The 13,483-nt window shown below is 41.8% G+C and overlaps 1 protein-coding gene across 1 annotated transcript; it reads left to right on the forward strand.

Annotated features, from left to right (window-relative positions):
- Positions 1 to 812: 812 nt before the first annotated feature.
- LOC308285264 (kinetochore protein Nuf2-like) lies at positions 813 to 13,191 on the forward strand (the record flags this gene model as incomplete). Its single annotated transcript, XM_080725981.1, has 11 exons — positions 813 to 935; positions 1,972 to 2,049; positions 2,929 to 2,986; positions 4,302 to 4,399; positions 4,841 to 4,918; positions 8,318 to 8,380; positions 8,640 to 8,777; positions 9,323 to 9,463; positions 10,912 to 11,087; positions 12,028 to 12,163; positions 13,093 to 13,191. The coding sequence occupies 11 exons, from the start codon at positions 813 to 815 to the stop codon at positions 13,189 to 13,191; spliced, it is 1,188 nt and encodes a 395-aa protein (XP_080582107.1).
- Between the last annotated feature and the right edge of the window lie 292 nt (positions 13,192 to 13,483).

A 13,483-nucleotide genomic window follows, 5' to 3' on the forward strand; every position in this document is an offset into this window, starting at 1 on the left:
TACATAATTTGGGTGTGCCTTGATTACAATGGTCATTAATTGCCTGTGTATTAGTAACATCACGTGAATAGCCACTATTTAATGGATATGTATGTCTGGTGCTCCAGTTCTTTGCCCTGACGAAGACCGCAAGGTCGAAACATGTAGGTTTTTAGACAATAAACTTTGTTTTATTTTAAACTCCTCGAGTGCTCGGATCTCCTCTCTTTTTTCTACAAAGGCTATTTTCAGATGTTGTGTTTTGTAATAATGATCAAAATCTACAAAGTACTAGAATTAAAGTTGTGAGGCGTTGTGAGCATGCAGATTGGCTATTTTCACCATTTCTTCCTCTAATATTTCGGCCAATGTTTAATTTGTCATTTTAGAGGTATTAAGTTTAGAAATGTGCAGATACCCCCTATACTTGAACTTTATGTTGGTTTGTTTACTGTTGAGCGAGAAAACTACGTTGCACATTAACTTTGGGGGACCCCCCAAAATAATTTGGAGACCCCCCTGGTCCCACAGGTTGAGATGAACTGGGGCTTAATTGTTTCATTGTTGCTTATTTCTCTCGCGAAATCTGGCAACTGCGTGGATTCAACGCACCAATCAGATGCTCTGAATTCTCACAGGAAGAAGTATTTATGCCAGCAGCGCCACATTTGTTTGTTAGTTAGTTAGACTCGCTGTTTGAATCTGAGCTGCTGCTGTGGAGAAGATACATTTGGCGTTTGTTTCGCTGCTCTCTCTCTCTCTTTCCAGTGTCCAGTACTGCAAACAAACAAACAAACAAACAAACAAACAAACACGTCTACTACTGCAGCAACATGGCTGAGAACACATTCCCCTTGTACAAACTGGACCAGATTGTGGCGTTTTATCGTGCAGAGGTCCTGGACGAAGAGGAAGGGAAACAATTCACCAAGAATGACCTGAATCCCACAGTGAAGGTAGCTATTATTGTTATTATTGATAAACCACATAGCATATAGTCTATCTCTGGTCCATACTCCATAGTGCTGCCTTGACTCTTGTCAACATGAAACCAATGAACTGTCCAAAACATCCAAATGAAAAGTAATGGTTCTCAAATAGCCATAAATTATAACTACCAGGAGAGGGTGCTAATATGCGGAGGTTATGACATAACCTCCGCATATTAGCACCCTCTCCTGGTAGTTATAATTTATGGCTAGTTCTCAAAGTGAGGTCCAGGCAGGGACCCTTTGGGGTTACTTGAGTCACTTCCAACTTAAGTGGACTCGTATTGATTGATTGAAGGCTTTATTAGAAGTTTGCATGGGGAAAGGTACAGTTTCATGACTACAGTTCACTGGTACAAGGTCAACTAAAAGGATACCAAAAAAAGCTTTGGGCTTGTTTCAATTGGGGTCCCTTTTTAAAAGAAGAATACAGAGCTACAGGTCCTTAACTCCTTGAGTGTATACAAATCTACTCGAGTTATAGATAGATTTGTATACACTCAAAGATCTTTGAGTGAACACATGGAACCATATGGACCCCCCAAATGGACCCTAGGGGTTCCATAAGGGTCCATTTGGTTCCATTTGTACGAGTTATGGGGTTCGAACGTTTGAGAACCAACATATTGCACTTGAGTATAATATTTCAGCCTTAAAATGCCAAATGTAGGAGTACAGATTTGATGACAGAAGCAAAGTAAGACATCCTTAATAATGACTTATAATCTGGGCGTCCTCCACCAGAAAATATTTAATATAGATGTAATTGCCAAGCATCCTGGCAAGCCTGCCTAATGAGTGGACAATTTGGTGAGTTGGATATTTGGCGACGTGACCGGTTACCCACTGTGACTGCATACCTACTAGTTGGTCTCACTTCTCAGGCTGAAATTACGGAATTTGACGGACGCTGTATAATATATATATTATAGTTATTACTACTAAGGAGTCAGTGAACTAGATGGTCAATGAAATGTGAAAATGACCGTTTGTCTCCTTTCAGCCAGAGACTGTGCAGATGCTGTTCATGAGGGTCTTGCAAATGGTGTACACCAGTTTCAGACCTGCATGTCTCCACATGGTAAGGACTGTCTGTTATTATTAGGGCTACCACCAGTAAACCCCCATGATTTTATGATGTCATTACATCTGTGGTTTTCGATCAGGCCTTTTGACTCTGAGGCTTTCAGGAAGTAACCAAAAATACACAGGGATGGCACATTTGCATATTATAACCACACCCGGTGGTCTATTAGAGTAATGTTAACTCCATCGACACATACAAAAGAAGTACAAAACTATGCCACCAGCCACAATGTAACTCATGGAATCATTCACTTTTTTCCTTTATTTCTTATCTTTTTGTTTCCTTTTTATTTCTTATCTTTTTGTTTCCTTTTTTCCTATTGCGACAAGTAATTTATTAATTGGATGGGCATAATAAGCTTTGGTCAGTATCTTGTTGCCTGTATTCTGTATGTCCAACTGTTTTGTTAGTCATGACGAGATAAATTAACTCAATGCAAGCAAGCACATTAAATGTTCTCCTTGAGAAACTTGGTTTGGTTTTATTTTTCCTTTCTTAAGATCCCGCTAAAAGTCCAAGACGAGATCGAGCATCCAGCACTACACGAGCAAGCCGCCGCCATCCTGAGCCTGTACCAATGCATGTGAGTAAACATGTTTGACGTTTCTCATAGTAAACTGCGACCTTCGGTCACAATAAAAAACGACAGGCACTTGGCGCCTCGCTGTAAACTTGTATATCTGCTATTTCATTCATGATTAAAGCATAAAATAACGGTTAAAGTGGTGAGGATCTGACATGACAAAGAGCTGGATTGTGATCATTTTGTGCATAATGGCTGAGTTGGATTTCATGTTCCTGCAGCTTATGTTTGTACATCCTAATATACTAGTATAATAATAATAATAATAATGTATGTATTTTATTATTCAGGCGCCGTTTTCTACGTGCCTTGTGTTTGACTTCGCCCTGAGTGACCTGCTGGCTCCAAGTAAGTCACTGTATTTCTTTTTTTTTAATATACCGGTATATATTCTTTTTATTAGGGGCACAAGTTTATATACAAAAACAAAACGAGACAAACAAAAAATACAGTAACAGTATCGCAACAACAACAGTCACTGTATTTCTGAACCATTCAAATGATTCACACCTCATCAGCATTCATTGGTCAGTCAACATCTCGTAGCAACAAGTGTGTTGATTTTACTTTTAACCCATTAAGACCTGGAACACATTACTTCGAAGAGATGCTATTTTTCAATAGCCAAAGCATAAAATAACGGTTAGAGTGCCTCGCTGCAAGCTTGTAGATCTGCTTTTTTTGAAAAATCTTTGAATATTTTTGACCCCCATTCTAAGGTGTGACCCCCATTCTATAAATGTCTTCCAAATCCTTCTTCTAAATCAGTGCTGCTCAAACTTTTTCATGTCAAGGCCCCCCAAAATTACACTTATTTGGCCACACCCCCCCCCCCCCCCCCCGCTTTAAAAATGCATATATTCAGAGATTTGCACAAACGTTTCACAAACTTTTCAAAAACAGCAGATCTATAAGCTCGCAGCTTGGCGCTCGGTGCCGCGTTGTGAGCTTGTGAGTATATCTGCCATTTTTCAATGGCTAAAGTATAAAATAATTCCAGGTCTTAACTTCATGGCGTTTATCGCTCTCCCTCTGTGTCTCTCTGTCTCTTCTTTACTATCGCTCTCCCTCTGTGTCTCTCTGTCACTTCTTATCGTCTCCCTCTGTGTCTCTGTCACTTCTTTACTATCGTCTCCCTCTGTGTCTCTGTCACTTCTTTACTATCGTCTCCCTCTGTGTCTCTGTCATTTCTTTACTATCGTCTCCCTCTGTGTCTCTCTGTCACTTCTTTACTATCGTCTCCCTCTGTGTCTCTCTGTCACTTCTTTACTATCGTCTCCCTCTGTGTCTCTGTCACTTCTTTACTATCGTCTCCCTCTGTGTCTCTGTCACTTCTTTACTATCGTCTCCCTCTGTGTCTCTGTCACTTCTTTACTATCGTCTCCCTCTGTGTCTCTGTCACTTCTTTACTATCGTCTCCCTCTGTGTCTCTGTCACTTCTTTACTATCGTCTCCCTCTGTGTCTCTGTCACTTCTTTACTATCGTCTCCCTCTGTGTCTCTCTGTCACTTCTTTACTATCGTCTCCCTCTGTGTCTCTGTCACTTCTTTACTATCGCTCTCTCTGTGTCTCTGTCACTTCTTTACTATCGTCTCCCTCTGTGTGTCTCTGTCACTTCTTTACTATCGTCTCCCTCTGTGTCTCTCTGTCACTTCTTTTACAGAACCAAAGAAAACGGCCGTCATCCTCAGTGGCATCATGAACTTCCTGCACTTCAGGAAGAACAGGATGGACTTCATCCAGGAGCACGAGGGCAGATTTGTATGTCTGTCATAATGGTCTCAAGACACTACAGATGACTTGTATGTCCGTCCTAATGGTCTCAAGACACTACAGATGACTTGTATGTCCGTCCTAATGGTCTCAAGACAGTACAGATGACTTGTATGTCATAATGGCCTTAAAGGAGTAGTTCACCCCTTTTTCCAATTCCCTGCTTCAGTGGTTCTCAAAGTGGATTTCAGGGACTCTAGGTTCCTGACTCTAGAAGAAAATCACTTGTTCAGAGTTAATGTGACTATATTTGGCCTAAAAACAACAACTAAAAGATTTAGGCTAGACTAGAACGCTTTCAGAAGACTAAAACAGGACTAAGACTAAATGGTGTTATTCAAAAGACGAAGACTGAATCAAAATTTGCTGAACAATGTACACTGATTCGAGTAAGAAGCAAATGTTTGTTTTACTACTTTGTTTTCCCAGAGGGCGGAAATGGACAGCTTTCGAAACCTCACCAAAGCCACTAAAGAAGTGGAGAAGAAGCTCAAGATTCTGACGCAAGTAATTTGCCGTACTTGCATTTGGGTAGTAGCCTTAAACAGGGAGTTATTCATTTTTCTTTTTTTCCTATTCCTGGCAAGAGTTTTGGATTATTTTCTCCCCCAATTTAGGGTTGATGGACAGACTTGTTCACTCATTAAAATATGGGCCTTAAGACTGTAACAGTGATTAATGGACGTACAATTAAACTTGACCTTGAACTATGGGCTGTCAAATAAATTCTGTTGCTCCATTAAAACCCTGTAAATGTAATCAAACTCGTCGTGCAGAGTTTACCTGGTTATTTTTGCTCCAATGTGTTGCCACTCTTGGATAACTTGGATTGCAGGGCATAGTCTGGCACACGTCCTGGTAAAATATTTGGCAAATGAGCCATATTTGAACCCATTTAGGCCTAGAATTATTGAACGCTTTAACCAGTGAAAAATAGCAGATATACAAGCTCACAGCGCGGCACCGAGTGCTGCGCTGCGAGCTGGTAGATCTGCTATTTTTGAAAAAAAGTCGTGGAAATGTGTGCAAATCTTTGAATACATGTATTTTCAAAGCGAACGTTTGTAACTCAAAGTTTGCTTCTGGGTGGTCCCTGGAACTAAATATTTTTAAATGGGGGTCCGTGGCCAAATAAATATCATTTTGGGGGTCCTTCACATGAAAAGGTTTGAGCACCACTGACATAGTAGTCTCTCAAGAACAGACTAACTGAGCTCCAGTTAAGCGGAAAGGACCTTTTTCTTTGACGATGGCTGGCCAGATTGCTGACATAGAAACATAGGTTTTTTCCAAAAATCTTAGAAGGATTCAAAAGACACTATTCTAAGCTCGCAGCGCGGCACTCTGTGCCACACTGTGAGCTTCTATGTCTGCTATTTTTTTTATATTTAAAGCGTAACATATAGGGCTGTCACAATTATTACATAATCGTCTAATCGTGATTATTTGACATTATCGCAATTATTTTGTCATAATCGTCATAATCGTGAATGTTGAAAAATGTCAGAAATAGTGGAAATAGCAGATCTACAAGCTCACAACGCGTCGCGAGCTTGTAGATCGGCTATTTCCACTATCAATGTTCTTTTTTAAGTATAAAGTTGTCAAATATGTCCTTCATTTCTTTGTATATTTAGGTTATGTGTCATATCTAACATGTGCAACTTCAAAGCCTAAAAGCCAAACAGAAATGTAATTATCAACAACAAATACACAATTAAATCGTTAATCGACAATTATTTGAGTGACAATTAATCGTCATGTAAAATGTCATATCGTGACAGCCCTTGTGTCATAATGTGTTCAGGCCTAAATGGGTTAAAGGTGTATTCAGTGATAATGAAAGTGGCCGGGGGTCATCTTGTCACAGCGTGGAAATGTTTAGTTTTTTATAGATGTTTTACACCATTATAATGTTCTCGTTTTGATCATTAGACCCAATCACTGAATATCGGTAGGCCTACGTCTCCAGTTTCAGGATATGTATGATACTGATTTACTACCAGACTGTGGCATTTTAGACCCAATCACTGAATATCGGTAGGCCTACGTCTCCAGCTTCAGGATATGTATGATACTGATTTACTACCAGACTGTGGCATTTTATGAGTTCAGTAGTTTACAATCTAGGCATTTAGCAGACGTTCTTAATTCAGAGCGTCTGTGGTTCACAAAACTTTTATTTTGACCATCATAACTAAACATCATAACATAACTACGGCCATACTCTACCCTGATTGGTCGAGGACTGGCTGGCCACCTCTGAAAACGGAATCTAGCTATGCTCGTAACACGGGCCATGGTGGAAGTCCTTATGGTCAGCACACATTCTAGTGAGGAGAATGAATGGAAAATGTACCAATTATATTTTTATTTGAATGAAATACAATCACTGAATATACCTTTAAGGAAATGAGAGCTTATACTGTAACAGGGGGTCTTGTGTGTTTTATTTAGGGTGAGGGCTCACCTTGGCTGGGAGGGATGATGAAGCACACACTATATATTGTGTTGCAGATTAAAACTTTTCATAGATGGCTTCATAGACTTGTTTTGGATGGGGAAGAACGCCCGCACACTGTTTATATGCTCCAAAAAACATACCTTTATTATAGGCAACTGCAACGTTTCGACTTGACGTCTTCATCAGGCAAAGTTCATAGACTTGTTTGAGAGCACTGTGATCTGTGTATGTTGGATTCATGTTAATCTTTTCAGACCTTTAACTTGACCATCTATACTGAAGCCACGGGCCGTATAAAATATGTCCTCGGGCCACATTTGGCACCCGGACCGCATTTTGGACACCCCTGATCTATACTTGTTAAATTTCCACTCTGGTTTAATCTCCCCCCCACCTCTACACCAAACCCTGTTCCTGAGAATAGCAGAGATCTTCTATTTTTGTTGTTGTTAAAGTTCTTCTCAGGATGGGGATGCAAGGGTTCAAGTGGTTTATGTAAAAACAAAAAGAAAACATCCCATCTCACAAAGATTTGGTAGGCCCCCTCTAGTAACTCTTGAGGACCCCCCCCCCCCCCCTCTCCCATGGGTGGGGTCCTGGCTGTTATAATGACAAAGGTACACATCTTAGTTTCAGGGACATGCTGGGCCCCTGATTCAGCCCGGGAAAAAGAGTTGGAGGGGCCCTCATTGCGCGCTGCTGCTACTAAAAGATTTGCCATTTTGGATCATGACAAGTGACAAGCCAGTGGGCCAATTACATGAGTTATATTTCGTTGTTGTCGGGTGGAAACCTTTGTATGTCCAAAACGGTTTGTTTTGTATTTATCATTTTAAAAATGATTTAAACTAGTGAAAACAGCCGATCTACAAGCACACAACGAGGCGTTGTGTGCTTGTAGATCGGCTGTTTTCACTACTTTTGTGCGACGGCCTTGTATGATGAAGCAGGGCTTTGCTTAGCGAAAGAAATTACAAATTTGTAACTTGGAGATACGAGGTTTCTGCCCGACAGTGACGATTTACTTTGTTGGCCACCCAGCCCCCAAAATGGTACGAAGGCCGACATTTTATTTAAATATTTTTTCCTAATGGCTGGCCTGGACCGGCCGGGAATGAACCGGCTGTTTGGGAGTTGTCCCGCTTTTCCCAATGGCCAGCACGTCCCTGCTTGGTTTTTACCAGAGAAATGAGTGTTCTCTCTCTCTCTCGTTATGCGTGTTTAGAACCATCCCTCCAGAGCAGCAGGAGGAGGCTAGGGAGCTGAACTCTGCCATCACTGAACTGTCTGCTGCCAACATACAACAATTCCAACAAGTGGTGAGTAGCAATGGAACAAGAGTTCCTTCCCACACCTTCAAGCTGTGCAAAATGGAACCCTTATATTGAGATCTCCAACGTTATCGATGTGACGTCATAGTACTGACATGCTTGTCCTTCCAGACAGCGGTGAATGAGGACATTGCTGAGTGGAGACGCAAGATGGCGGAGCGGACTCAGGCCCTGGTATGTGTCCCTAGATGTTTGTTAATAAATGCCATTTAGGCCTAGAATCATTTCATTCGTTAAAATATTGAAAAATAGTGCGGCACAGAGTCCCGTGCTGCGACTTTACTGATTAGGTGTCCCGTCTACCCATGTTATATTTGTCTAGATTGATATTTCTATGCATTTGATGTATTCCCTTGCTTATTGTAAGTCGCTCTGGATTAAGAGCGTCGGCTAAATGCCTAAATTGTGTTTGAATGGTCCTGTGTGCCCCCAGGCCCAGCTGAAGGTGAGCGTGGCCACCACAGTGGAAGAGAACGCAGCGGTCCAGTCTCAGATCGTGGAGTCTCCAGAGGAGCTGAAGACCCAGATGGAGAAGATGAGGGAGTCCCTGAAGACCATCCAGGCTGCCACGGTGAGCTAAGGCTGCATATGGAAAAATACAAGATCAAACTGTATCACGATACACGATCTTATCACCATTATATGGTTATTATGTTTCCAAGTGACTTAACAGTACAACCACCTATAGGGGTCTTCAACAGGGGGTCCGCGGAGGTACTGCAGGGGGTCCGTGAAATTATTGCTTAAAACAAAACAAAAAAAGTTGCAATTGACAGATTGTTGACATTGGTTCTCAGTTAATAAGTAGTATGTTTAGAAATGGTAGTCGTACGGCCCACCCTGCTCGCTGTAACTTGTACATGTTTAAAATAAAAAATATGTCGTAGCCCCGACCCCCCCCCACCCTACGAGGTGGTAGGGGGTCCCTGCTCAATCTCCCCATCAGTTTGGGGGTCCCCGGCCTGAAAACGTTGAAGACCCCTGGGGGTAACAAAAACCAAAGGAAACAGGAGTAAAAGACCATTTAGACCAGTGGTCAGAGTTAAGGGGAGACCTTGACATTTTAAAGTTTGTAAACTACTGATTTAGATCTTGTTTAAATTGTCTTCCTACCAGGTGAAGGCAGATGAGTGGCTGGTGGAGATGCAGATCAAGGCCCAGGTTCTGAGGCACACAGAGTCTGAGGTGCTGCTCATCCACAGCCTCCTGCAGGACCTCCAGACTGGCCTGGTGAACAACACGCAGCTGCAGCTGGAGGTGAGCTGACAGCCGGCTAGCCAGCGCTGCTGCTGCTTCTGGCCTTGTTGAGCGGTGGTAAACCGCTCCATAGATTGGCTGTGTGTGTGTCTGTAGCCTTTTTCCTCAGCGTTTTGCCATAGTAAAATGTGTGTGTATGTGTGTGTAGCATAGCCTGTACATCCTAGACTCAAATTCTAGTCTGAAGACGTTATGCAAGCAGGACCACCGCTCACTTCACATTGGGTGTGATTTTTTTATAGCCTGGCTGGATTTGTTTTTATAAATTCGATTCTCAGTCTGGCAAGCCCTCCATTTGACTGGTATTTTCGGAATGTCACCTGTTACGTAGGCAACGTCGTTGCTGGATGTTGGGGTTTGGAGAAATATGATTGATTAACTGGCTGACTGGTTGTTCGGTTGACTGAGTGATGGGTGGGTTGACTGTTTGGGGTTTAGCTTCCTGTTTTTCCACATTATCATTTCACTCTTCTCCACAGTGGTCTGTGTCACATCTGTAATGAAAGTGTTCTTTAATGATGAGAGCTTTACATGGCCAACAGGACAAGGAAAGCCACCATCAAACAGAATACACGTTCCTGTCTTAGTTCCTGTGTACCAAACCACAGGCACCCACGCTTTCTGAGAAAAATAATCATGCATATTATACAGTATGCACACAGTTTTTCCTCTTTGTACCAATGTAACCGGTTCCATTTTGTACACTTTAAGAGCTGTAGGGTCCATTTTGCATAGTGCAGTGTTCTATTTGTCTGTCATTCTGTTATATAGATTATTATGACTATTATGCTGAGCGGAACGTGGTGCTGAAAGTGCACATAATTGCAAAAAAAGCAAATGGGGTAAAAAAGGACTCTCCCTTTGTTTGTTTTTTTGCATTGACCCAATTATATTTCACAAGGAAGGATCACTATTTTGGCACTGAGGTATTACTGTAGCTAAAACCCAGGAAATGTTGTCATACTGTACTAATTCATAGATTTAACAACTTGTGTGAAATAGGACATTCTGCATAATGAGTACTTTTCGTACTTTGGCAGCATTTGTACGTTTTTAATACTGGACTTTTAATTGTGACATTTCTACAAGACTGTATTGATACTTTTACCTTTTCATGTAAAGGAAATGTGAGTACTTTCCACCACAGACACTTCTGGCTCTATGGTACTCGTTTCGCATTGCTAGGCATTTTTGATTGACAGGCTTGGAATTCTTCCGTGTGCGTAACAGACACTGAAGGTCGGTAGACAAGTCAGAGGCAGGTGGGGGCGGGTCTTTTCGTAAGCGGCTCTTAAAAAAAACAGCTGCGTTGTGATTGGCCAGTAGTTTTTATTTGAGTGGCAGCCTGCCCTCGACACTTCCGCTTTTCTGCCTATCAAGTTGGACGGGTCGCTACAATCAACTGCAGCGGCTTTTCATATCTGTGGTTTCCACCACTGTGTGTCTAGCTGGATGAATGTGCGGTGGAGTTGGAGAAGGAGCAGAAGGAGATGAAGGGCCTGCACACGGAGCTGGACAGGGAGAAGAGGTCTCTGGCCATGAAGAGGGACAAGCTGTCCAAGCAGCAGCTCCGCAGGAGGAAGAACAAGGAGACAGCAGAGCACCATGTTCAGGACGTCATGAGGTACAACTTGTTAAAGAGAAATATGGAGTTCAATCCAAGGTGACGAGTTGTAGATGTTCGGTTTATTTAGAGACAATAGCAACAAGTCCATTAATACAGCATAACTCAAATCTAAAGTCTTCTCTGCCCTCAGCCTTGTGCCGGGGCACAGACCCCTCTCCCAGCAGTGGTCTGGGTATAGTCCTCCCAGTTCTCCCCCTCAATACAAGTCATACAGCTATATAGATGGATAGGCCAGGCCTAGTTTTAACACCCTTTGACAGACAGCCTGTTGCAGCTGCTAGTCATAATAGCCGACCTAAACAAGGCACAGGTGACAATAAATAATAAGAACCAGGATATAGGAACTCACATCACTATGCTATATCAAGAATATGTTAACAGCTGCCAGAGATCCACGCATGCATCGTGCCACGGGAAAGAGTGACACCTAATAGTCACACAGTATGACAGTATGACAGTCATAGATCAAATAACATTTTTGTTCATTACAATGTTTTACTAAATACTTCATAATTTCCATGACAAACTACACGGTTTTCTTTAGGTGTACTGTAGAACCTCCAATGTTTAACTTAAAGGGATATCTTACTTTCAACACAACAAAACAAAAAGGTTGGGTCATTGTATCATCTACTCGGGCTTTGTGAGCATCCCAGACAGTTTTTGTTGCTTGACTCAATATTTTGATATTCATTTCATCAGACACGCCCCCTTCGTATATAAATCCATGGTAACTTCAAACTCTATTTTAACGACCTATTTTATAGATCCATCAAACACCCGTCCTTGGTTCTGGTGACTCATACTGTGCTCTTAATATATGAGGGGGCTGTGTTTTTTCAATTACTTTCATTTATTTTGAAAGTTTTTCGTAAAAAAAATTAAATGACTACGAACAACAAAACGTTTTCTTCATGAAACGTCTTGTCCCCGACAGGAAGTGCGACCAGGTCCATGACAAGAGACAGGAAATGGCCGAGGAGATCCAGGAGATCAACAACGAGACCCTGCAGCTCAAGGCCAAGATGCAGAGCCTGTTGGACAGCTGCAACAAGGAGACTCGCACGGCCCAGGTACGAGACCGTCTTTCCAAGACTAACCCTAACCCATGGCCCAGGTACGACACTGTCTTTCCAAGACTAACCCTAACCCACGGCCCAGGTACGATACAGTCTTTCCAAGACTAACCCTAACCCATGGCCCTGGTACGACACTGTCTTTCCAAGACTAACCCTAACCCATGGCCCTGGTACGACACTCTGACAAGCCCTTAGAACTAGCTCACTGCGTGGCACAGATTCCCGCGCTCTGAGCTTGTAGATCTTTTTTTAAGATTTTTCACTGGCAGGCATAACTGTCGTGCATAACTGTCGTGCAGTTCAGACATCCTTTAACCCAGTGGTGGCTAACGTTTTTAGCCAAGACCAAAAAGAGAGATTACTGTAGATGTTTGCCCGGGAACCAAACTAGTGAAAACAGCAGATCAGTTTAAAGCTTGTAGATCGGCTATTTTCACTACTTCTTGGACGCTTTCCTTTGTAATTAATGGCATTTGTTCAAATGTTATTTCTTTATGAAATTACTGAAATTATATTATGAATTTTTAGTTTTTGGAAATTAATGGCTGTGAAAAAAAATTTCGAAAGAAAAAAAGAGAAATTAAGGGACCCATAAAAACGTGTCCGTGAACCACAAATGGTTCCCGACCCAGTGTTTTGTAAACTCATTTAGACTTGAGGCTGATTCTAAACAATCCTGATATTTTCTGGAAAAAAAAAAAGTATTCTATTATCACATATAATAAAGATATTTTGCTACAGTATAGACTGTACCATGGCAACAACTCCCCCAAAATGGGTTTCTGTATTGGACTACAGATGGAAAATTCCATTCTTCCTTAAGCCAGTGTATTTACACTACATATAAGTGACGTTCAGTAATATGTAAGCAAAGTATAAATGAGTCAGTGACTGAAGTAACGTCCGTGTTTTATTGTGTGCAGGATCTGTACGAGCGTCTGTCTGCGGCTCTGGATCAGCTGCACAAGCGCATTGAGGCGGGACAAGATGACCTGCAGATGACCCTGAAAGAAGACCATTAAATGTTTCTTTTCATATATTGTTTTTTCTTAGATTTAATAAACTTTTGCATTTGAAAGAAAAAAAAAAAAGTGGTCACGCGATTTAATGGCATGATTTCCATAATCTGAGTGTTTAACCCCATTAAAAATGGGAGAGTATCTGTGTCAATTTAAGATTTTACTTCTCAAAAATGGCAGATGTACAAGCTCACAGCAGGTCCCTTCATGCTGCGCTGCGAGCTTGTACATCTGTTTATTTTTTTTCTGGGGGTCGGTCGCCTGGAAAAACATTTTCAGATGGGATCCGCAGCCA

The sequence above is a fragment of the Nannobrachium achirus genome (genome assembly GCF_963921795.1).
Source record: "Nannobrachium achirus genome assembly, chromosome: 5".
In the NCBI taxonomy this organism is placed as follows: domain Eukaryota; kingdom Metazoa; phylum Chordata; class Actinopteri; order Myctophiformes; family Myctophidae; genus Nannobrachium; species Nannobrachium achirus.